The 24,499-nt window shown below is 31.9% G+C and overlaps 1 protein-coding gene and 3 long non-coding RNA genes across 4 annotated transcripts; 2 read left to right on the top strand and 2 right to left on the bottom strand.

Moving 5' to 3' along the window:
* Nucleotides 1–405: 405 nt before the first annotated feature.
* On the bottom strand, nucleotides 406–909 carry LOC142226043 (uncharacterized). The gene is made up of 2 exons (XR_012719585.1): nucleotides 676–909; nucleotides 406–618 (listed from the first exon to the last, which is right to left on the bottom strand). It is a non-coding gene; the product is annotated as an uncharacterized LOC142226043 (long non-coding RNA).
* Nucleotides 910–1,289: 380 nt separating this feature from the next.
* Nucleotides 1,290–1,772, bottom strand: LOC142226041 (uncharacterized). The gene is made up of 2 exons (XR_012719584.1): nucleotides 1,553–1,772; nucleotides 1,290–1,495 (listed from the first exon to the last, which is right to left on the bottom strand). It is a non-coding gene; the product is annotated as an uncharacterized LOC142226041 (long non-coding RNA).
* Nucleotides 1,773–9,977: 8,205 nt separating this feature from the next.
* On the top strand, nucleotides 9,978–11,281 carry LOC142226040 (uncharacterized). Its single transcript, XR_012719583.1, has 4 exons — nucleotides 9,978–10,231; nucleotides 10,450–10,616; nucleotides 10,712–10,953; nucleotides 11,023–11,281. It is a non-coding gene; the product is annotated as an uncharacterized LOC142226040 (long non-coding RNA).
* An 8,363-nt stretch (nucleotides 11,282–19,644) lies between these two features.
* LOC142224994 (uncharacterized) lies at nucleotides 19,645–21,084 on the top strand. The gene has a single exon (XM_075294771.1). It carries the CDS (start codon nucleotides 19,645–19,647, stop codon nucleotides 21,082–21,084), a length of 1,440 nt encoding a protein of 479 aa, XP_075150886.1.
* The last annotated feature ends 3,415 nt before the right edge of the window (nucleotides 21,085–24,499 follow it).

The following is a 24,499-nucleotide window of genomic DNA, read 5'->3' as shown; positions in this document are numbered from 1 at the left end:
ACTTTTAAATGCTGGCAGGGAATGGACTTCGTACACAAAATGACAACGGAACTTGATAGAGGACGTTATTCCCTACAATTTGGTATACCACATGTATCTGAGAAACGCCGAGTGTAGAACAAAATTTTCCAGAAACTGTTGGACGCACTGCCCTGCCAACATTTTTTGAATTTGGGGACTCTTTTGAGAATCCCCACTACGTCGAAAACAATCATATACGACATCAAAAACTCGTCGGAAAAGCGCCGTCACTATTGAGAAGTTGTGCCACGCCAAGTTACTACAAAAATGTTTCGCATGAGTGCAATTATTAGGTGCCTTTATAGATCAATTTAGAACGACGCCAATAAGGGACCCTCCAAACAATCAGAAAAAGTGCATTTTAAGATAGTTGTAAAAGAATCATTGTGGTCGAGTAAAACACGTTTGTTTAGATATTTATTAATTTGATTAAACATTTACAAATTCTTAAAAATATAACATTATACCACTATCACATTACATTTAACATAATTTTTGGCATTAATGATGATGTTGAGTTACAAGTAGCGAGTTACATGTTGCTGCGTCTATCAACCAGTGTTTTTATTCCATGGAGGTAGCGTGTCTGTAAAATATCTGAAAAACAATCACTTTATTCCATTTGGAAAATCACCAAATTGTTCACCAATATACCTTTCACAATTTTAAGCGTATAATCTATGTTTTCAGAACTTTATTTTCGTTTTTATTTAATTAAAATATAACAAGCTGGTTGCGCTTGGCGTTTCACAAAAAAAATGGCTTTTTTAACAGTAGGGATGGCAAATTACTTGCATGTACTTTTTGATGTACCTTTTCATGATGGTTGAAGTGACATTTACGAGTCTGTGGTAACGATGAGGTTGAAATGGAACTTTGAAATGCTGGCAGGGTGGTGGTCAGGACAGTATTTCAAACGTTAAAGCCAAAAATAAACATTAAACACGAAAAGGAAAACATAACTTAAAATGGGATTTAATAACTTAAATTCTTTCGTATGTACAACCCTGCCAACATTTTTTGAATTTGGGGACTCTTTTGAGAATCCCCACTACGTCGAAAACAATCATATACGACATCAAAAACTCGTCGGAAAAGCGCCGTCACTATTGAGAAGTTGTACCACGCCAAGTTACTACAAAAATGTTTCGCATGAGTGCAATTATTAGGTGCCTTTATAGATCAATTTAGAACGACGCCAATAAGGGACCCTCCAAACAATCAGAAAAAGTGCATTTTAAGATAGTTGTAAAAGAATCATTGTGGTCGAGTAAAACACGCTTGTTTAGATATTTATTAATTTGATTAAACATTTACAAATTCTTAAAAATATAACATTTATACCACTATCACATTACATTTAACATAATTTTTGGCATTAATGATGATGTTGAGTTACAAGTAGCGAGTTACATGTTGCTGCGTCTATCAACCAGTGTTTTTATTCCATGGAGGCAGCGTGTCTGTAAAATATCTGAAAAACAATCACTTTATTCCATTTGGAAAATCACCAAATTGTTCACCAATATACCTTTCACAATTTTAAGCGTATAATCTATGTTTTCAGAACTTTATTTTCGTTTTTATTTAATTAAAATATAACAAGCTGGTTGCGCTTGGCGTTTCAAAAAAAAAAATGGCTTTTTTAACAGTAGGGATGGCAAATTACTTGCATGTACTTTTTGATGTACCTTTTCATGATGGTTGAAGTGACATTTACGAGTCTGTGGTAACGATGAGGTTGAAATGGAACTTTGAAATGCTGGCAGGGAAAGATCATTTATTACATTTTTACAATTAATATCATGTTTTTTCTTTTCAATAATTATTGTGATGACATGTCGATTGTGCAAAGGGTGCATATTTAAAACACGTGTTTCGTAAGTTATCTTGGTAACTCTGTTAAAAGTGTTACCAAAATGGCGGACTGGTGTATAACAGATTTCATGGCATATGTGTGTAAGGTAGTTTTAGTGTGTAAATATAACCATAACGATAGGCGCTAAATTAAAACTTATTCTAACTCCTTGGCGAAAACTGGTATAGTGTTGCCATCGCTTATCATTTTTTTTAACTCACCACTAGGAATTGCTAGACACGTGTAATTATTTTTTTCTTGAAATAACTCAACAAATAACAAGCCATAGTATGTTTTTATTCAACTCCATTGTCTAATATTGTCAAAGCATGCTGTTTTGACAACAAAAACGCTAGGAAACGTGAAAAAGGGAATTATTCGCCGTCAAGCTTATTGTATTTGCCGTTGCGGCAAAAATGTTTCGCCTACCGCCTATCGCTATGGTTATATTTACACACTTAATTAAAGAGCTCGTTACACAAATTTTTGTTTTCATTAAAGCGGACCTTAGACGGTCGGATAAACACTCCGACAGAGGTTCGTCTATTTGTTGTGTGTTCGTTCAAGTTTTGCCCTTACACTGCACGAACAAATGTGTTGGCAACATGAAAAAATAAGAAGAAGCATAAACAAACAATGAAGTTGTATGAAGATTTATGGGTGAAACCATTTTTTACTGAAAAAATGAAAGAAAATCCTGGTATATGTGTCAAAACAATGATTCCTGAAGTAATCCGCATTTAATATATTACAAATTACTTGATGAATTTCAAAATACTTGTCGTCTGGTTTTCCATTGATTGGAAGTGGAATTTTTCCACGTTTTTGCCACAATACTGGTTTAGATTTATATATTTCTTTAATTTTCAAACAGAATTGGCGATCCATCATTAATTTCATTGCAGAAATGCCTGTTTTTAATGTAAAAATAAATTTGTGTTTGATAATGTTTGTCGAGCATCCCCTTACACTCAATGATTTGTACCTCCCAACCAGAAAAAATCAAAGTTGTTTTGATTTTATGCCAACACGTCCCCGCGACAGCCGAACACGACCTTATACTATCGGATTTGTCGCCGCAACGTGTTGTGTCGCAGGGTTTATCCGACCGTATAATAGCCCTTAACCCTCGGACATACACATGAGTCTGGCCAGACCTTTTTCGATTCTAATTGTAATTAAAATACATTTATAATATAAAGGCCGGTACTCTGTTCGGTTTTCGCGTTGAAACTCCATACAAAATTAAAAAATGCGAAAAACCAGCGAAATTTTTCCATTTGTGGTACTTTGTTTTTTTCGAGTTGAAAAACTGACGTTTATAGCATGGCGCCATTTGCAATGTGAATTAAGAAATAATTTATTTATTAAAACTATTTGTGTGGGTTTATAACACAAACACGGATTATATTTTTGTTCCGAAACTATACAAAGGATCAAAGGAGCAGCAGATCAATTGCCCAAGGAAAATAAAATGTTAATTTTGTAATAACAAACAGCAACCACCAACTTAATTCAATATTGCTCCCTGTAAAATAGCGCTCCAAGTTACCTAAATAAACACCGCTTTCTATGTGCGAAATAATGGTTTCTATAAAAATTTTTCGCAAGAATGAACATAGTACCGGCCTTAAGGTGGGTACTATGTTCGGTGTTCGAGTTGAAAACCACTTTATTTTCGCGATTACTTTTCTTTAAATAACCAAAATTATAATTGATAACAAACTTATTCCTGTAACGTCTTGTCGAAATCTAGAGGAACAAGAAACTGCGCATCAATTGAGTCAATTTATCTGCTTTGTATTGAGCTGTTTTAATAAAGTAACTACGAAAATTTCAACGCGAAAAGCGAACATAGTACTTACCTATAGCTAGAGACTTGAAACTTCAGGTACCCTCCTAAAATTTCATTACCTATCGATGTGTGGAAAAATCAGGACGAAAAATCTAATACAAGGATAGTTATAAGGATATGTTGGTATACACATCACATTCGTAACACATGTGGTCTGGCCAGACCCACATATAGTTTATTTAAAAATGATGTACTTTACCTATTTTAATGTACAAGCAGATTGTCCAGTAAATAAATTCGAAAAGTAAATACGAAAAGGGATAGAATCTATCCTATTGGTCATCGTATTTTTCTAAATCTCTCATAATTTCACTCTCATTCTCACAAAAACCGTTTGAGAAAATAAAAACAAACCCAATAAACACAGGATGAGCGTTTTTCAAATGCAACAACTTCCCAATAAACACAGGATGAGCGTTTTTCAAATGCAACAACTTTTCAGTTTGAGGGTAAATATAATTTTCAACATAAATTCAACTTGGCTTGAAATAGCTCATCTTCAATACATTTTCAAATTGTTTGCGAATTACTTCCAATTTGCCAAACAGTTGACGAAATCTTTGAAAAGGTGTTGAAGATAATATGAGAAAACTTTGACAAAACACTACCCTAAACCACCCAATAAACACAGGATGAGCGTTTTTCAAATGCAACAACTTTTCAGTTTAGGTGGGTATTAAGTTCGAGTTTAGCCGCTAAAAACGCCATTTTTTAACGATTACTTTTCTTTAATAATCCATTTTAAGGAATACAAACTTTGTGAAAATTAGCTTTGGGCTTTTCCCCATCAAGTTATAATGAAATCTGCGACAAATATGTATAATTTTATGACGTTTTTTACTCATTTAGTTTTCACTTTAGTGAAAATTAGCGGCTAAACTCGAACTTAATACTCACCTTTTGAGGGTAACTATAATTATCAACATAAATTCAACTTGACTTGAAACAGCTCATATTCAATACATCTTCAAATTGTTTGCGAATTACTTCCAATTTGCCAAAATGTTGACGAAATCTTTGAAGTCACTAAATTTAAATCTCTTTGCAGAAAACTAAAATCTTTGGATGCTACATTCTTGCAAACATTAAGAAGCTGACCAATGAAAAATGAGTGGCTTATCGACAAGAAAAAGTTTCCAGAAACATTACAAGTGCAACTTAAAATTGTTAAAAACAACAAATTGTTGAAATCAACAAAATCTGGACAACAACAAAATCACATCGTCAGTTTAATTCATATGCTATTATCAGTTTAAAATGGATATTTTGTGAATTCCTTCTGCTGGAAATCAATTCTAACACGCGGTCCAGTACGTTCCTAATTTCATGTTAACAAATTTTAATGCTGTTTTATGACACCAAAAGGAAGGAAATCGAATTATCAATGCAAAAGTGTTTACTAATAATGTTTAAGATATTTAAAGTTTTGTTGTTTGTTTTTTTTTTTTTTTTTTTGTTCTAATTTGTTGATATATTTAATAAGATTATTATTTATCAATTGGTATTGTAGTGTATTATGTAGTGTAGTGTATTATTATATATTTTATTTTGATGAAAATTAATAAATTATACAAAATGCATAGAATTTGAAGTGGGGATATCATTCATACAAATTTAGGTTGAAAAGTATTTGCAACGATGTTAATTTTGAATTTGACTCGCATCGAAAATTGTTTGACAAATTATTTAGTAGCGATGCATTTCAATTTGAGGATAACACTTGAGATATTATACTAATGTGTTGAATTTCACTGTTGAGGGTAATGTCTGTTATTTGTTGAGAACGCGATTTTCTCAACAATTTCTCAACTTGAATATTACCCTAATCCTTTGAAAAAATGTTTGAAACATTGTTGAAATTTGGCATTTTTCAAACGTTTGTGTTTATTGGGTACTTATTTGTGCAACGAAGTTCGTGGTCAATTGCAAGAAATAAAAAAATGGAAAATTTAAGCAAATAACCAAATAGTTTATAAAAATAGGTAAGTGAAAATAAAAATAAAAATGAAATAAAACTTTAAGGAAGTCACTAAATTTATATCTCTTTGCAGAAAACTAAAATTATGGATTGTACGTTCTTGGAAACATTAAAAAGCTGACCAATGAAAAAATGGTGGACAATTAACTGGAACTGCTTCAAATAGTTTATAATAATTGGTACGTCAATATGAAAAATTAAATCAACACTTTAAAGAAGTCACTAAATTTAAATCTCTTTCCAGAAAACTAAAATCTTTGGATGCTACATTCTTGCAAACAATAAGAAGCTGACCAATGAAAAATGAGTGGCTTATCGACAAGAAAAAGTTTCCAGAAACGTTACAAGTGCAACCAATTAAAATTGTTAAAAACAACAAATTGTTGAAATCAACAACTTCTGGATGAAAATGTGCATCACATCGTCAGTTTAATTCATATGCTATTATCAGTTTAAAATGAATATTTTGTGAATTCCTTCTGCTGGAAATCAATTCTAACAAGCGGTCCAGTACGTTCCTAATTTCAAATTGCCCCCATGTTAATAAAAGGAAGGAACCAAAAGGAAGGAAATCAAATTATCAATGCAAAAGTGTTTACTAATAATGTTTAAGATATTTAAAGTTTTGTTGTTTGCTTTTTTTTTGTTCTTATTTGTTGATATGTTTAATAAGATTATTATATATCAATTGGTATTGTAGTGTATTATGTAGTGTAGTGTATTATTATATATTTTATTTTGATGAAAATGAATAAATTATACAAAATGCATAGAATTTTGGCTTTGACGTTCAATTTGAAGTGGGGATATCATTCATAAAAATTCAGGTTGAAAAGTATTTGCAACGGTGTTAATTTTGAATTTGACTCGAATCGAAAATTGTTTGACAAATTATTGAGTAGCGATGCATTTCAATTTGAGGGTAACACTTGAGATATTATTGCTAATGTGTTGAATTTCACTGTTGAGGGTAATGTCTGTTTTTTGTTGAGAACGCGATTTTCTCAACAATTTCTCAACTTGAATATTACCCTAATCCTTTGAAAAAATGTTTGAAAAATTGTTGAAATTTAGCATTTTTCAAACATTTGTGTTTATTGGGTTTTCAGTTTGAGGGTAAATACAATTTTCAACATAAATTCAACTTGACTTAAAATAGCTCATCTTCAATACATCTTCAAATTGTTTGCGAATTACTTCCAATTTGCCAAAATGTTGACGAAATCTTTGAAAAGGTGTTGAAGATAATATTAGAAAACTTTGACAAAACACTACCCTAAAATGCAACGAAAAAACCATGTGGTTTTCAATACTTATTTGTGCAATGAAGCTCGTGGTCAATTTCAAGAAATTAAAAAAATGGAAAATTTTAGACAAATGACCAAATAGTTTATAAAAATAGGTAAGTGAAAATAAAAAATGAAATAAAACTTTAAGGAAGTTACTAAATGTATATCTCTTTGCAGAAAACTAAAATTATGGATTCTACGTTCTTGAAAACATTAAAAAGCTGACCGATGAAAAAATGGTGGACAATTAACTGGAACTGCTTCAAATAGTTTATAATAATTGGTGCGTCAATATGAAAAATTAAATCAACACTTTATGCGCTTTACAGACTATCAGTTATTCCGGACGACAGTGCTCGTGTCGAACATATCCCATATATTATGCACATTATAAGTTAAGTCCGAAGGCATAATCGATACTGCTGCATGTTTATGTGATCGTTAATTGAAATCAAAAACTTCTGGATGAAAATGTGCATCATATCGTCAGATTAATTCATATGCTATTATCAGTTTAAAATGGATATTTTGTGAATTCCTTCTGCTAAATTTTAATGGCGTTTTATGACACCAAAAGGAAGGAAATCGAATTATCAATGCTAAAGTGTTTACTAATAATGTTTAAGATATTTAAAGTTTTGTTGTTTTTTTTTTTTTTTTTTTGTTCTTATTTTTTATATATAGGCCGGTATGCACCTCTAACGAAATTTTCGGTAGCAAAAATTTATTTAAGTCTACAACAAAAAAACAGGGCTGTGTACACAAATTGTAAACCAGCTAATCGCTTTTAAAAATTGTTAATATATGTTCCAAATATTCCTCAAATAAATTGTTTATTATTTACAGACCTTTTAAAACTTTTTCGCACACAATGATTGTAATAAATTAAATGTTTGCTGCCAAAATATGCTTTCGACAACCCTGTTATTTTCATTAGAGGTGCGTACCAGCTTACGAAATTGAACGCTACCGAAAATTTCGTTAGCATAAATAGCAATGCATTTCTTATGGGAATGAAATTTTTCGCTAGAGGTGCATACCGGCCTTATCTAATAAGATTATTATTTATCATTTCACTGTTGAGGGTAATGTCTGTTTTTTGTTGAGAACGCGATTTTCTCAACTTGAATATTACCCTAATCCTTTGAAAAAATGTTTGAAAAATTGTTGAAATTTAGCATTTTTCAAACATTTGTGTTTATTGGGTTTTCAGTTTGAGGGTAAATATAATTTTCAACATAAATTCAACTTGACTTAAAATGCTCATCTTCAATACATCTTCAAATTGTTTGCGAATTACTTCCAATTTGCCAAAATGTTGACGAAATCTTTGAAAAGGTGTTGAAGATAATATTAGAAAACTTTGACAAAACACTACCCTAAAATGCAACGAAAAAACCAAGTGGTTTTCAATACTTATTTGTGCAACGAAGCTCGTGGTCAATTGCAAGAAATTAAAAAAACAGGTAAGAAAAAATTAAATAAAACTTTAAGGAAGTCACTAAATGTATATCTCTTTACAGAAAACTAAAATTATGGATTCTACGTTCTTGAAAACAATAAAAAGCTGACCGATGAAAAAATGGTGGACAATTAACTGGAACTGCTTCAAATAGTTTATAATAATTGGTACGTCAATATGAAAAATTAAATCAACACTTTAGAGAAGTCACTAAATTTAAATCTCTTTGCAGAAAACTAAAATCTTTGGATGCTACATTCTTGCAAACATTAAGAAGCTGACCAATGAAAAATGAGTGGCTTATCGACAAGAAAAAGTTTCCAGAAACATTACAAGTGCAACCAATTAAAATTGTTAAAAACAACAAATTGTTGAAATCAACAACTTCTGGATGAATTTGTGCATCACATCGTCAGTTTAATTCATATGCTATAATCAATTTAAAATGGATATTTTGTGAATTCCTTCTGCTGGAAATCAATTCTAACACGCGGTCCAGTACGTTCCTAATTTCAAATTGCCCGCAGGTTAATAAATTTTAATGCTGTTTTATGACACCAAAATGTTTAATGTAATGTTTAAGATATTTAAAGTTTTGTTGTTTGTTTTTATTTTTTTTTTTGTTCTTATTTGTTGATATGTTTAATAAGATTATTATTTATCAATTGGTATTGTAGTGTATTATGTAGTGTAGTGTATTATTATATATTTTATTTGGATGAAAATGAATAAATTATACAAAATTCATAGAATTTTGGCTTTGACTTTCAATTTGAAGTGGGGATATCATTCATAAAAATTTAGATTGAAATGTATTTGCAACGATGTTAATTTTGAATTTGACTCGCATCGAAAATTGTTTGACAAATTATTGAGTAGCGATGCATTTCAATTTGAGGATAACACTTGAAATATTATTGCTAATGTGTTGAATTTCACTGTTGAGGGTAATGTCTGTTTTTTGTTGAGAACGCGATTTTCTCAACAATTTCTCAACTTGAATATTACTCTAATCCTTTGAAAAAATGTTTGAAAAATTGTTGAAATTTAGCAATTTTCAAAAGTTTGTGTTTATTGGGAAGAACCAAAAATGAAAAATCAAAAGCAAAAACCATTTGAGAAAATCATACACACAAAAAATTATCACCAAAATTTTTTCAATTAAACACTTAATTGAATTTGGAAACGGATTCAATTAATATGTTAATTGATTCAATTAATTATTTAATCAAATCCGAATAAAAACCAATTAAAAAAATGATTGATATTTGTTACGTTTCCAATTAAAATATTAATTGATTCAATCAATTTGTTAATCAATTCGGAAATAATTTTCAATTACAAACGTGATTGAAATTTGTTCCGTTTCCAATTACACATGTGATTGATCCAATCACCTTTGTGATTGAAACTGAATAATGTTGAGCAATGGAAAGAGCAAAAAGAGAACAAGAGAATGGGTATAGTATTCAACAATGTATGATGGAGAGATCAGTCTGTGGAAGTAACTCGTAACGAACGGTTGAGTTTTTGTTTTTCGCGTAAATTGAAAAACATGATTGGCGACATTCTGTCTGCTGCATTCAAAATGTGTGCATAAATATTTTGAACGCAACAACAAATCATAGCAAAGGGTTGAAATAAATAAAGTGTGCAACAACAAACGGCCACGTGGTAAAAGTTTGAAAAAAATATATGAGAGAACGCATTTGAAATTACCTGTGTTTGTGGTATTGTAAAAATGGAAAACAATCTACGTTTATTGAAGGTAAGAAATTGTGAAATGTGAATACCGTTTTCCATTGAAGCGGACTAAAATAATATATATTTTTTATTCATTTCTTTTAGTGACCAATTTTATTTCGTGAAATTGACCAATCAATCCCATCAACTCTATCATTTTATCATATATATAAGAATATGTTTGCAATCAAAAATTGTTTACCGAATTGATCTTTTAAAATTATAAATTTTTTTCGCTTCTAGTTTTCTTAAAACCAAGAGCGGTATGGGTTTGCTGGAAGATTCTCCTTGAAGTTGCGAAGTGGCGTTGGCATTAAATTGCATTTTTGTTTTACCTGCCTTTTTCAGTTTGAACCCAAGTAGAGAGCAGTATATCTGGTATATAAACTAATGAGCTGAATTATGTAATGGTAAAAAAGTTCTTTCTTTTGGATGTAAAAATATGAAAAATATCCGAAAATAATAAAAATTTGTATTTTCCATTTATATTTTTTTCTATTTCCAGAATTTGCAAAGTATCATCAATATAATACCAAATATTACATTGCTTTCCCATTATTTTTGTCTTTGATTGGTTCAAATTTTAATAGACGATTTTAATGTGCGGAAATTTTGGAAAGGAATTGTTACTAAAATTAAATTTCCGAGCTCCTTAATACACCTTTTTATGCTAAAAGACTACAACTGCAAAAGAAGATTATAAATCTGCAACCTGGAACTAAGAATTGAACTTGATATTCTATGAAGGTAATGTTTAACAAAATTAACATTTTTATTTGAACAAAATTAAATTCGAATTATTCTGTTTACTTTCAGAAAAACTAATTTAGCTTACAGGCTGCTGATTTATTGGAAATCTAGGCGCATCTACATATTAGAAGGAACATGCTAACATGGTTATTAATTTAAGGAAGATAATGATTTATATAATTAATTTTTTCACCCTATAGTTGTTATTGATAGTAATTGTATTTGTAAGTTATGTTAGAACAAAACACAAATGACAAGAACCAAATTTATTTGCCTATTGCATAATTCAAAAAATAATAAAATATTAAATATGTTTTATAAGAAACACATATTTTCTTTTATTTCAAATAAAACTAAATACGATTTTGGGGTCGCAATATATAAATTTTTTGACCGAAATTTATAGCCAATTTCAATTATTTATTTAATTGAATGAATCAAATAGTTGATTGATTTTTGTCGCGAAATTAATTAAAATTTTAATTGATTCAAGTAAAACTGTGATTGAATTTTGTGTTAAAAATCAATCACGTTTTTAATTGATTCAATCACACAATTAATTGATTCCGTGACAAAAGTCAACTAAATTTTTAATTAAAAATCGTTTTGGTTTTCAATCAAAATGGGTGATTGATACTATCATTTTCGTGATTGAAGACATTTCAATTAAAAAAATGATTGAATCCGCGATTTTCGTGATTGAAATCAAAAAAAAAATTTTTGTGTGTAGCAAAGAACCATTAGATAGAAAATATACCGTATTTTACACCATACGACAGTAATAATGTAATAATATCAACAAAATAGCATATTTTCCATACAAATACATTAAAATACATAGTGCACCCAGAAAACAAATTCGTTGCCTCAACCGAATTATTTGCCAACCGAAAGTATGTGGTTCCATCAACTATCAATGATATCTGTCAGCACAACTAACATTTGGCAATTGTAAGTACATGGTAGTATGTTGGATCAACTTTGCATTGGTTGTCGCAATTTCATATTAATTGTTTTGTTTGTTGGTGCAACCGCCCTCGATTTTCTTTACTATTATCCTAACCAAATTCCAATATCAAATGAAAGGGCAGATTATATTGAGATTTTATAAATTTATTACAAGATTTACAATCATAATAAACTACGAAAATAAATACAAAAGGTGCTAACAACAAAGGCTTTTGATCTACATATATGTGAGATCAATTTACATTAAAATTTACAATTTTTTATAGGTAATGTTTGTATACCAATGACAGATGGTTATTAGGTTGCAATTATGTGGTCAAACTACAGAACCTAATTCAATATATACTTGCCAGAAATTTTTTCCTTAAGCCTCTAGATATAAATACAGATCGACTTAGACTCTTCCTGCACTGAAAAAACAGTGAACCCTTTTCCATTGCAAAATGAACTAAACTGTAGTAATATTGACCATGATTTAGCCCTTCAGATTTTTTTCAACTTGTCTAGTTTATCATTCTCTTAAATTTTAGTTCATCTATAACATTGTATTTTAGTTCATTTTTACAGCACAATAAGATTTATATACCCCTACCAAGTTAAAAAGTCAGTATTAGTTTGGTTTACTTGCTTATTTTTTGGGAAACCCGATAATAAAAATGGTTAACAGTCTCTTTAAAATGTCGACGACTAAACAATTTTTAAATCAATTATTCCACAGTACAGAGAAATCAAATAATTAAAGGAACAACAATCCGTTTTGCTATTATGAAATTTTTCATACATTAAAATTAAACTTTTTTTAAGCAAAAGTACTTTATTATAACAACTTATGATGAAAGTTCTTAATACAATGTTTTTGTGAATAAAAATTATGACCACGTGGAACAAGAAAGTAGTTTATTTTAACTCGCTTTTTGGACATTTTAACTTTTCCTTAGTTTTTTATTCATCGTAAGTATATTTTTCACATATCTTGCTAAAAAAAATGGAGGTAATAATGAAAATTGTTAAAAATTAACATGTAATAAAATATAATTTTTTAGCTCTTTAAATTAGCTTGTAACTTACCATATTTGGGGGCATTTTATTAAATGGTGTAAGGAATTCAACTTTTCTTAGATAAACGTACCTCATAAAGTTTGTACCTGAAACAATTAGAGGAATAATGAATTAAGTAATATGTTATATTAACTCATAATATTGTGTTGTTATCGATGTGAAGGACATAATACAATAAATATTCTTGTTAAAAGAAAGCCAAAGTTTTAATATAAAACTTACCAATTCTCTATTACATTGTACGGTGAGGTTAAAAAGTTATGGAAATTCATTTGGGGTTACTCTGAAATTAGATATTTATTTTTTACATTAAATAAAAAACATTAAATTGGTTTCCAAAAGAATGTTAAAGAAAGCTTACCAATTCATAAAAATGCTGTTATTCTGAAATTAAATATTTGTTTTTTACATTAAAAATATTAAATTGGTTTCCAAAAATATTTGAAGTAATACTAAAATAAGGTATTAAAAACATGTAATTTTGATAATAAAAAGGCCATAAAAACGTAAATATTCTAGTGAAAAGAAAGCCAATTTTTAAAAGAAAACTTACCAATTCTCTATTAAATTATACGCTGAGGAGAAATATAAAAATTTGCCCGAATCCATCTGGGGTTTCTCTTAAATTAAATATTTTTTTACAACAAAGAAAAACATGAAACTGGTTAAAAAAATAATAATAATAATAATAACAATTAGCAAATAATAATATACATAAAGAATATTATTTTTTAAAAGAAAACCACATTGAAAAAAGAACACTTACCTATTTATGGTTTAACTATACGCTGGGGTGTAACAAACAATTTTCCAAATTCATCTGGAGTTACTCTGAAATTGAATATTTATTTTTTACATTGAATAATAAAAATTAAATTAGATAAAACAATTTCAATATACTTTCCATTTCAGCATTTTTTACTAAATATTGAACATTCTTAATAACTTTTTTATAAGCTACCGATCATCACTTCGCCATTGTACACCTCCTCGCTAAAATATTAATAACTTTCATTTAGAAGTTTTAATAAACAAACACCAATATATGTCTCAAAAAACCAAAATATTCCATACCTTTATATTCCCTTGTTACATACTTGCTAAAAAGGTGCAACAGTCCACGCCAACGCCAACTATACATCTGAAGCATGCCAAACAAAACAAAGCAAAACCAAAACATTTCTACAACAACAAAAACACATGTGCCTTCATTGAAAACAACACCTCATCCAGACAAATAAACCAATCGCGAATAATAAACACACACACAAACCACTGAAACAACAAAAATAAAAACAACCCCACGCTCAGATATACACAACATCCCCATCACTCGCTACCATTTCTCATTATTGCATTGCATGCTCTCACTCTCAAACAAAATTCAAGTAACATCATCTTTACATTAAACATATTCCACTTTGACGAGAAAGATCCCGGTACTATGCATTAGTTCATCGCATCTGTCCACAATTTACTCTAAACACAATACTCTTAAATGCATATCAGTATAAGAACGATGAAACGTTTAACTTAAAATTAGCAAAAACTTCATGAAATGATATCTACCCATTTTTGACGAAAATGTCTATAAATTTAATTACATGTGAACTACAAATATTTCATTGAGAAATGTTGTACCAACTATTATTAACTATAGGAATTGCCAGTAAGAAATTGCTATCCGCTTTCAAGTTCAATTTTCGTAAAAAAATATTTTCTCATACAAAAACTCTTTATAGTAACTTACACTTATTATTTAGAAAGTATTTTACATTTCATAAGTAGTTTTATAGTATGACGAAAGAATTTTTAACTACCAGTTAAGAAAATTTTTAAGGAAATTTCCATCGTATTTTGTAGGCTATGAACTAAACGATTGCTACTTAAAATTTGTAAAATTTCCTTTCGAGTAGTTAATTTTCGTTAAAGATACGAAAAATGAACTAAAATTCTGGAAAATTCTTGTAATAAATTTTTGTAAAAATCTTCTTAAATTTACGAGACATTTTTTTTCTGTGTGTATTCTTAATACAATAAAAAAAAGCTCGCTTGCCGTAAAAAGTATGAAGCCTGCAATTTTTATGGAAAATTTGTAATATTCCTTTTTTATAAATCGGTGCGATACTTACCTGAAGGCAACTCTTTTCTATGGGATAAACTTTATTCAATGTATTGCGGACTATTATCAAGTAAATGCTGTTCCCCGTTTTGCAAATTTACCATGTCGATGTTGATATAAATGTTTATTTGTTGCAACAACTACTTTACGCCCGTCCTATAACACTAGCCAACAGTCGTTTTGTGATTTGTTTCTATTTTTTCTTATTGATTTTGACCTACGAAACACGAAAATGAGTTTTAAAATTTTCTGTCGATTGGTTTTAGAGATACAATTTTTTTAATTTTTAGAGGTACACCTACAATTTTGAGCATATCTTTCGTTTTCTTTGACCTTTTTGATCCTAATACTACTCAAATTAAAGAAAATTACAACTCATTCTCAGAAAATTTTCAAATCGGGTAAGAAGTTTGGATGTTGGCGCCTTAAAAAGGTTAAAAATGGCGTTTTTTAGTAAAAATGTGGCAGAAAAAAACATATAAAAATTCACATAAAATATAAAACACGATGCTAACATGGAATCTTTACAAAGAAATTAAGCCCTTACTTAACAAAATCTGACAACAAATAGCGGACTGATAATTTTTTTGGTAAAAGACCGAAAAGACCAAATCAACGCCCAAAACAAAATGAGTAGAAACAAAGATATAACTGTACATTTTATGCCATGTGGAAAACAGCGTTGATATGTTGATTTGGTATTTTCGGTCTTTTACCAAAAAAATTATAAGTCCGCTAGTTGTTGTTAGATTTTGTTAATTTTATGCATCATAAAACCAAATTTCTCTGGGTGTGGGTCTGGCCAGGCCTCATGTGTTACGAATGTGACTATCGAAACATGTGTATAACGGAGGGTTAAAAATGTAGATTATTAATTGCACATAAAAAATAAATTGATTTATAGGAAGAACAAACTACTTCGTGCGAAAATTTAACTAAATTGTACTCCACAAAGTGAAGGGTGTGAAGTTAAAGTTGTTTTTAGCCAAGACACAAACCACCAGAATTTTTTTTAATTTTTTATTTACACCCCACGACAATGAACTAAAGTGGGTATACGTAGGTAGCTGCACCCTTGGAGCATCCCCCAGTGAAAGTCCCATGGGCGTAGCTCATCTGTGAGAGGATAAAAGTTAATGGGGGTAAAAGTACTTTTTGTTAGAATATCAACTATTTTCAACACTGATTTTCGCCTATTTAGACCCCACGACAACGAACTAAAGTGGGTATACGTAGGTAGCTGCACCCTTGGAGCATCCCCCAGTGAAAGCCCCATGGGCGTAGCTCATCTGCGACAGGAGAAAAGTTAATGGGGGTAAAAGTACTTTTTATTAGAATATCAACTATTTTCAACACTGATTTTCGCCTATTTAGACCCCACGACAACGAACTAAAGTGGGTATACGTAGGTAGCTGCACCCTTGGAGCATCCCCCAGTGAAAGCCCCATGGGCGTAGCTCATCTGTGAGAGGAGAAAAGTTAATGGGGGTAAAAGTACTTTTTGTTAGAACATCAACTATTTTCAACTATTTCAACACAATCTTTAAAATAATTTTTACGTGTATATTTTAATTTTTATATTGTGCGCGAAGTCAAGTAAAAAGACATTGTCACAAATAAAAGTAACATTTGTTAAAGTGAAAATATTCGAAGTGTTCCACGCGAATAAAACTACGCTCGTAGCGAAACAATAAGAAAGAAAAAAAGAACTTGGTTGATATATTAAATAAATATGCATGAAAATAGTGAAATTGATGGTGAATTTAACTGCAAAAAGTGTAATCAAGTGGACAACGATCGCATGGTACAATGCGACAAATGTAACCTATGGTACCACTTTGATTGTGTTGCAGTAAAGAGTGGGGTAGCAGATGTGAGTTGGAATTGTGATATGTATTCCCACATTGGGTTAGGCGAAAGTACGAGTACAACACAAACAACAAACAACCATCCTCCTTGTTCCACAGCAAATCAACTTAATAAGCCGCAAGCAACGTCGTCACCAAATATTGTAGGTGAGGGGCAGCAACGGAAACCAACGAGGCAATACTCCGTCTTCGAGACCATCACTGCCAAAATCAAATCAAAACTTCACATCAGGTACTATCAATAATATTGCGCCAGTGTATGCGGCCACATCCACATCGTCTGCTGCGACATTTTCATTTCCAACAAGCAGCAACCAACCAAAAAGAGTTTCTATGCAAACCAATTCCCAAACTACATCGAACGTTGAGCTGCAACTAAAGTTGTTGGAAGAACAGCAACGTATGCAGCAGGAATTCCTAGAAAAGAAATACCAAATTCTTTCACAAGCTGGACTTAATGCCCCCCGCAACAAAACACTTTCAATTTGGGATTAAGTTGGAATTTATTTTCCGGACCAACACCATCACAACTGGCTGCTCGTCAATCAATTCCACGAGATCTGCCATCCTTCTCCGGCGATCCGAAAGAATGGCCGCTTTTTATTAGCTCATTTAAAAACAGCACTACAGTAGCTGGTTACTCTCACGCAGATAACTTGATACGACTTCAAGCCTGTTTAAAAGGTAGGGCCAAGGAAATGTTTAAAAGCATGGCTGAATAAGGAGGTTGAATCACGATAACAAAAACAAAAATTTCAATATGGTGTTTACAATTTTAAGAAGTCAAAATCAGCTGATAAAAGAATCGTATGGCATTGGTCAGTCAAATGGCTCTTCGACAGCTATTAACAAAAACAATTCATGATGCAGTTTAAAAACTGTATTTTGGGTCTGGAATATGTTATCAAGATACTCAATTCATCTTCGAATAATTCTCCAGCTATGAATGTGTGATTTTGTTTGAGATGCATTTGCTATGCAATGTTATTTGGAGAGCTGCAACTACCATAAACATATGATTTTGACATCTTAAAATTTTGTCGAAATAAAAAAATTGTAATCACATGGGCCCATGATTTAACCTTCTTGTTCAGCCATGGTTAAAAGTAAGCTTATGTTACCTACAATGGTGCCCAAGATCATCCAGACTTTAAGAATGTGTTTTGGACGACCAGAACATATTTTGGAAAGAGTTGTTGAAAAAGCAAGACGTTTTCCACCGCCCAAAGAAAAACTTGAGTCCATGATCGAATATGCATTGTGTAAAAAATATATACTCTACCATGGAAGCTTGTAAAATGGAGGCTCATATGAACAACCCTATGTTGGTAAAAGAGCTGGTAGATAAGCTTTCTAGACAGTACAAATTAAATTGGGCTATGTTTCCTAAAAGTGATGAAACTCCAATATTAAAAACATTTAGTGATTGAATTTTTCAAATTGCAGATGCCGCTAGCACAGTGGTGTCAACTGTCCCAATGAGTAAAAGTGCATCAATTAATACTCACACACAAGAAAGTCCCCAAAGAAATAGAAGTTGTCTATATTGTGAAAAAGGTGAACATAAAATTTCAATGTGCTACCAGTTCAAGGAATTGAATTTGGACGATAAGTGGAAGTTTGTGAAAGAAAATAAATTGTGCCGTCAATGTTTAAATAAGCATAAAAGAAAGTGTTTTATGAACACCGAATGCGGAATTGATGGTTGTCATGCAAAGCATCATCGTTTGCTTCATAAAAATTTCAACGTTGAGGCAGCATCGTCTTCGAGACAACAACACGAAAATATAAGTAGTGGATCAATAAACTCACATTCTTGTAAAAATGATCAACAGGCCTTGTTTAGAATTTTGCCTATACGATTTCAAAGGAAATGTGGTTACATCGATACATTCGCCTTCCTCGATGAAGGTTCGTCAGTTACTCTAATTGAAAAGGACATGTTCGACTCACTCGATGCAAATGGTGTCAACAAACCACTTTGCCTAAAATGGAGTGGCAACACTTCGCGTGTAGACGAATCTTCAGTTCAAGCATCTATAAACATTTTGAACCCAGAAAATGGATCAAAATATATGCTTAATGGTGTCCATACAGTGGAAAATTTATATCTTCCGACGCAATCGCTAGATATGGACGATTTGATTGCGAAATATCCCTATCTAGGAGGAGTGCCTATTAAATCGTATAGAAGGATTAAACCAACAATATTGAGGTGCAATTAAGGTGCAGACAACTGGAAAATTGCAGTGCCGCTGAAAATAAGATAAGGTTTGTGGAATCAACCAATAGCGACAAAAACAAGATTAGGATGGACAATCCAAGGCCCTCATGGTAACGGGCAGCAGACAACTTTGTTAAACCATCGAGACGCTGAGGACTACGTGTCGAAAAGTGGACGACCATTATGAGGTGGGTTTGTTGTGGAAAAATCATGTGAGTAAACTGGTGGAAAGTTATGATAATGCATATAAGCGCCTCATGTGTTTGAACAAAAAGTTTTCAAAAGATCCAAATTTGAAAATTGTGCTACAAAGTCAAATTGATAATTTACTTGCAAAAGGCTACGCAAAGAAACTGAATGCTGAGTATATAAATAAATCGACTGAACGACTGTAGTACTTACCAATATTTTTAATTAAAAACCCAAACAAGCCGGGAAAAATAAGAATGGTCTGGGATGCCGCTGCCAAAAGTAATGGCGCTTGTCTCAATGACTATATGTACAGCGGACCTGATCTATTAAAAACCCTTGTAAATGTGTTGCTAAATTTCCGAGTGGGTAAAGTTGCAGTTTGCAGAGATATAGAAGAAATGTTTCACCAAATAAAAGTTAGAGAAAGCGACATACACACTCAAAGAATCCTGTGGTGGGACAAAAATGATCTTCCGGAGAATCCGAGTGTTTATATAATGTGTTCATTAACATTTGGAATTTCATGTGCTCCATGTATAGCACATTACGTCCGAGATTTCAATGCTGATCAATTCAAGGACAAATATACCCGCGCGGTAACTGCCATTCAACACAACCACTATGGTGATGATTTTATTGACAGTGTAGACAGCGAAGAAGAAGCCATCGAATTAGCGTCACAAGTAAAATTGATTCACGCCGCTGCTGGATTTCACATTCGAAACTGGTCTTCGAATAATGACGCAGTCACCAACTACCTCGAAGAGATAACTTCTGCCGAAAAAACGCCAAAAGGCCTCACAAATACTGAAAAGATGTTGGGTATGTTTTGGGACCCCAATAAAGATGTTTTTGTATACATTTTCAGATTTGTCAGACTTCGGCGAGATATACTCACCACAGAAACAATTCCCACGAAGAGAGAACTGTTGCAAGCTCTGATGTCTATTTTCGATCCACTGGGCTTTATATCAAGTTATACAACAACACTCAAAATTCTTCAAGAAGTCTGGCGATCTGACATCAATTGGGATGACGAAATCCGCAACTGTTTATATATTAAATGGCAAAATTGGAAAGCTGCAATCGACCGTATATCAGCTGTTGAGATTCCAAGATGTTACTCCCAATATTTAAATGAAGCAACGGAAATAGAATTGCACACATTCGTTGATGCGGGTGAAGATGCTTACGCAGCCGTTTGCTACATCCGGGACTTCAGTCAACACCAGTGTGATGTTGCCATAATTGCAGGCAAATCTAAGGTAGCTCCATTGAAACCAATGTCTATTCCCAGATTAGAGCTGCAAGCTGCTATTATTGGAGTGAGAATTGCACAAAAAGTTCTCGAAATTAGCCGATTAAATTTCACATCGAAATACTTCTGGACAGACTCCAAAACAGTTTTACAGTGGCTTCGTATGGATCCCAAAAAGTTTCAACAATTTGTAATGCACCGTGTAGGTGAAATATTGGAAGTCACAAATGTAACACAATGGCGATGGGTACCATCAAAAATGAATCCTGCAGATCTTGCAACAAAATATCAGCATAATTGGAATGTTTCAATGTGGTTCACGGGACCCCAATTTCTTCGCGAAAGCAAGTCAACTTGGCCAGAATGTGTGAAATTAGACGTGTGCGGCAATGACGAAATTAGACATCATTTTCTTCATATTCAGCTGCTACTTTAAATGTGCAATATTTTTCCAATTGGAGGAGACTGTATCGAGCTGTAGCTACGTTTATACTTTACGTAAAAAGGCTGAAGATGAAGCGCAAAGAAGACAATCTGCCAAATCAAGTTTCCTACGATATGGTATATCAAGCTAAATCCACTTTATTCAAATATGCACAACAAATCGAATTTCGCGAAGAAATACATTGTTTAAAAAATGGTAAGCTTATACAAAAAGACAGTAAACTAATTTCTTTTAATGTCTTTTTAGATGACGGAGGCGTATTAAGAGCCAAAGGTCGCACGTCATTCCTTAACCCCGAAGACGTTGTAATACTGCCTGCAAATCATCATGTGACTACTCTTCTTGTTCGTCATATCCATGAAACCTTTCACCATATATCACATGAGACCGTCATCAACAACATTAAAAGCAAATACCATATACCACGTCTACTTTGACTACTTCGGCCCATTATATGTAACAGTTGGAAGAAAAAGAGAAAAGAGATGGGGTGTACTATTCAGGTGCCTTACAGTTCGAGCTCTGCATCTCGAAATTGCACATAGTTTAGATAACAGTTCCAATTTTAAGTCTGCATCGAAAGTTCTCGCAACTGAAATTAACTACAACATGATGTCAAAGTCACTCGATGGCATAAGATGGGTATTCAATCCGCCGCAATCAGCGCCACATATGGGTGGAGCCTGGGAGAGACTAGTGCGTTCAGTTAAAACAGCACTTTACCAAATATGCCCACAGATGACATTCACCGACGAAACACTTAAAAACGCATTTGCTGAAGTCGAGTTTATGGTAAACTCAAGGCCTCTTACATTCGTGTCATTAGAATCGAGCGACGATAAAGCATTGACCCCAAATCATTTATTACTTGGATCATCCGATGGTCACAAAACGGAAAATTTCGAACGAGCCGATCTACGAAAACGGTGGCATCAAATTCAACTCTTTGCAGATAAATGTTGGAAGCGTTGGCTTAAAGAGTACACTCACACGAAGGGGAAAATGGTTTGAAAAAGCGGCACCACTAAAAGTCGGCGATATCGTAATTATTATTGATAACCTACCATGCCATTGCTGGCCAAACGGAAGAATTGTGGAAACGGTTATTGCCAAAGACGGGCAAGTGCGCCAAGCAACAGTCCAAACAGCAAATAGTGTTTACCAACGGCCAGCAACAAAATTAGCAAAATTGGATGTCGGCATTACAGCGAAGTAAACTCATCCATTGGACTCATTTACGAGGAGGGAAATGTTGCCGCCATATATCCACGAGATAAAATTATTATATTGATTTATTAAAATATTTTTCATTTTGATTTTTAATAATTGTAATAGGAATACATCCCATTAGAATTTGCAAAAGTTACTATGTACATATAATAATGTAACAAATATTTTCTATTTACTTCTTCATATGTACATACACATATACATGTCTGCCTATTTATTGTAATTCCTTTTACTTTCATATTTGTTTATGATATTCAACTCCGCATAGAATTCTAGCGGTCCATATTCATTTGTCACGTATGCCAATCAACAGCTACCACCTAGCAAGAGGACAAATGAGTTTGGACATATCAGTCGATTAATAGGCACGGTCAAGTACAAAATTATTTTAAAGCGCTCTCGCTATTTATATCGCGAAGGTTTAACTTTAATAAATTGTAAATATATGGCACATGGAGTGCTCTTAAACATTTTGTGTTTCATTTAAACTCGACTCAGCCAACCGTGCCGCAACAAACGCGTCTATTTACTTTATGCGCTTTACAGACTATCAGTTATTCCGGACGGAATGCCGGTGTGGGAAAGAAATCGTACAGTGTGTCCAATCGGTCAGATTTGTATACGATAAATATATAATCGATAGCTATCGATTATCGTTTAGTTTCGAATTGTCAAAATGTGCTGACAAAAAATCAAGAAGAAGAAAATGGAAAAAGCGCCATATTCCAAATAATTTATTGCAAAGTTAAGATGCATTATTGAGAAACTGGACATCTACAAAAAACAAAAAGTAATACAAAGTGCATAAAGATATGGAGGAACATACGATAGTAAAATGAACTTGCCTCCATGTTTTGGTTTACGACTTCGCAAAACGCAAAATTTTGCATTTTCAATAACTTTTGAACCATTCCATGTTTTGTCATGAAATTTGTTCCAGTTAAATTTCTTATCGATAAGAACTATTTATACAAATTTCGTATTATTTATCATTATGGTTCAGAAAATAGAGGTTGAGAAAAATTTTGCGTTTTGCGAATTCGTAAACCAGAACAAGGGTGTAAGTGTCTCATATATTTAAAAAAAATGTAAAGTTTTTGTAACTTCTAACTATAAAAATTAATTGTTGATACTATAGCCATGCCGTTTGATTACTTCTATGAAACTTCTTCCCATTGGTTAGGATTAAATGATATCCTATGGTTTAGGTTCAAATGGAGATCATAAGCCTTTAAAACAAAAATAATACACTTACTTTGTTTTAAAAGTCTCTATAGGTTATTTTATGGCGTTTACGATTATTGGAAATCCATTGTTGCTGGAGGTCATGATCGCGCTGAATAATCCATGCGTACAGCATTTTTCCGGATGCTTATGGGAATATTACATGGAGCAAAATCGCTATAATATCAACAATTAAAATTTACTGTTAAAACAAAATACATAAGAAAAGTTGGCTCTCATCAAGTGTACATTTTGAGTGTAGACTTGTGTTATTAATAATAAATTAATGATTTTCAAGCTCGAGGTCTTTTTTGAATATTTTATTTATTTTTCCCAATATTTCGCGATTGCCATATTGAATCGCTTCTTCAGGGGGTCTACAATAGATTTTAAGAAATTACATTTCATTAATATCACAGTATTAAAAAAAATTATAAAATTTTTAAATAAGTCTATAAACTATTTTCTTTCAGTCAATAATTTATAGACTTATTTAAAAATTTTATAATTGTTTTTTAATACTGTGATATTTATGAAATGTAATTTCTTAAAATCTATTGTAGACCCCCTGAAGAAGCGATCAATATGGCAATCGCGAAATATTGGGAAAGATAAATATTGAAAAAAGACCTCGAGCTTGAAAAATCATTAATTTATTATAATAACATAAAAATGTCGAAGAAAATCAAATAATAAATATTATTAATATTACTCAAATTGTCATTTATTCCGAATACATATGAATCGCCCGTTAAATCATAAATGCTCTTTTGTACAAATGCATTAAAATTGCTTTTGGTTTATATTTCCTATACTTTTTTTCTATCATTGTGTTTCATCCCAGGACGTTAGCCGCTTTAAATTTTAATTCTAGAGATTTTGTACAAAAAATTGTCTCAATATCTTCTAAAGGCCGGTATGCACCTCTAGCGAAATTTTCGGTAGCAAAAAT

The sequence above is a fragment of the Haematobia irritans genome, chromosome 2, assembly GCF_050003625.1.
Source record: "Haematobia irritans isolate KBUSLIRL chromosome 2, ASM5000362v1, whole genome shotgun sequence".
In the NCBI taxonomy this organism is placed as follows: Eukaryota; Metazoa; Arthropoda; class Insecta; order Diptera; family Muscidae; genus Haematobia; species Haematobia irritans.
This window is presented reverse-complemented; position numbering and strand designations above follow the sequence as displayed.

Excerpts from the sequence above, each read along its gene's own strand:
- LOC142224994 (XM_075294771.1), top strand. The coding sequence starts at position 19,645 with ATGGTCTGGGATGCCGCTGCCAAAAGTAATGGCGCTTGTCTCAATGAC.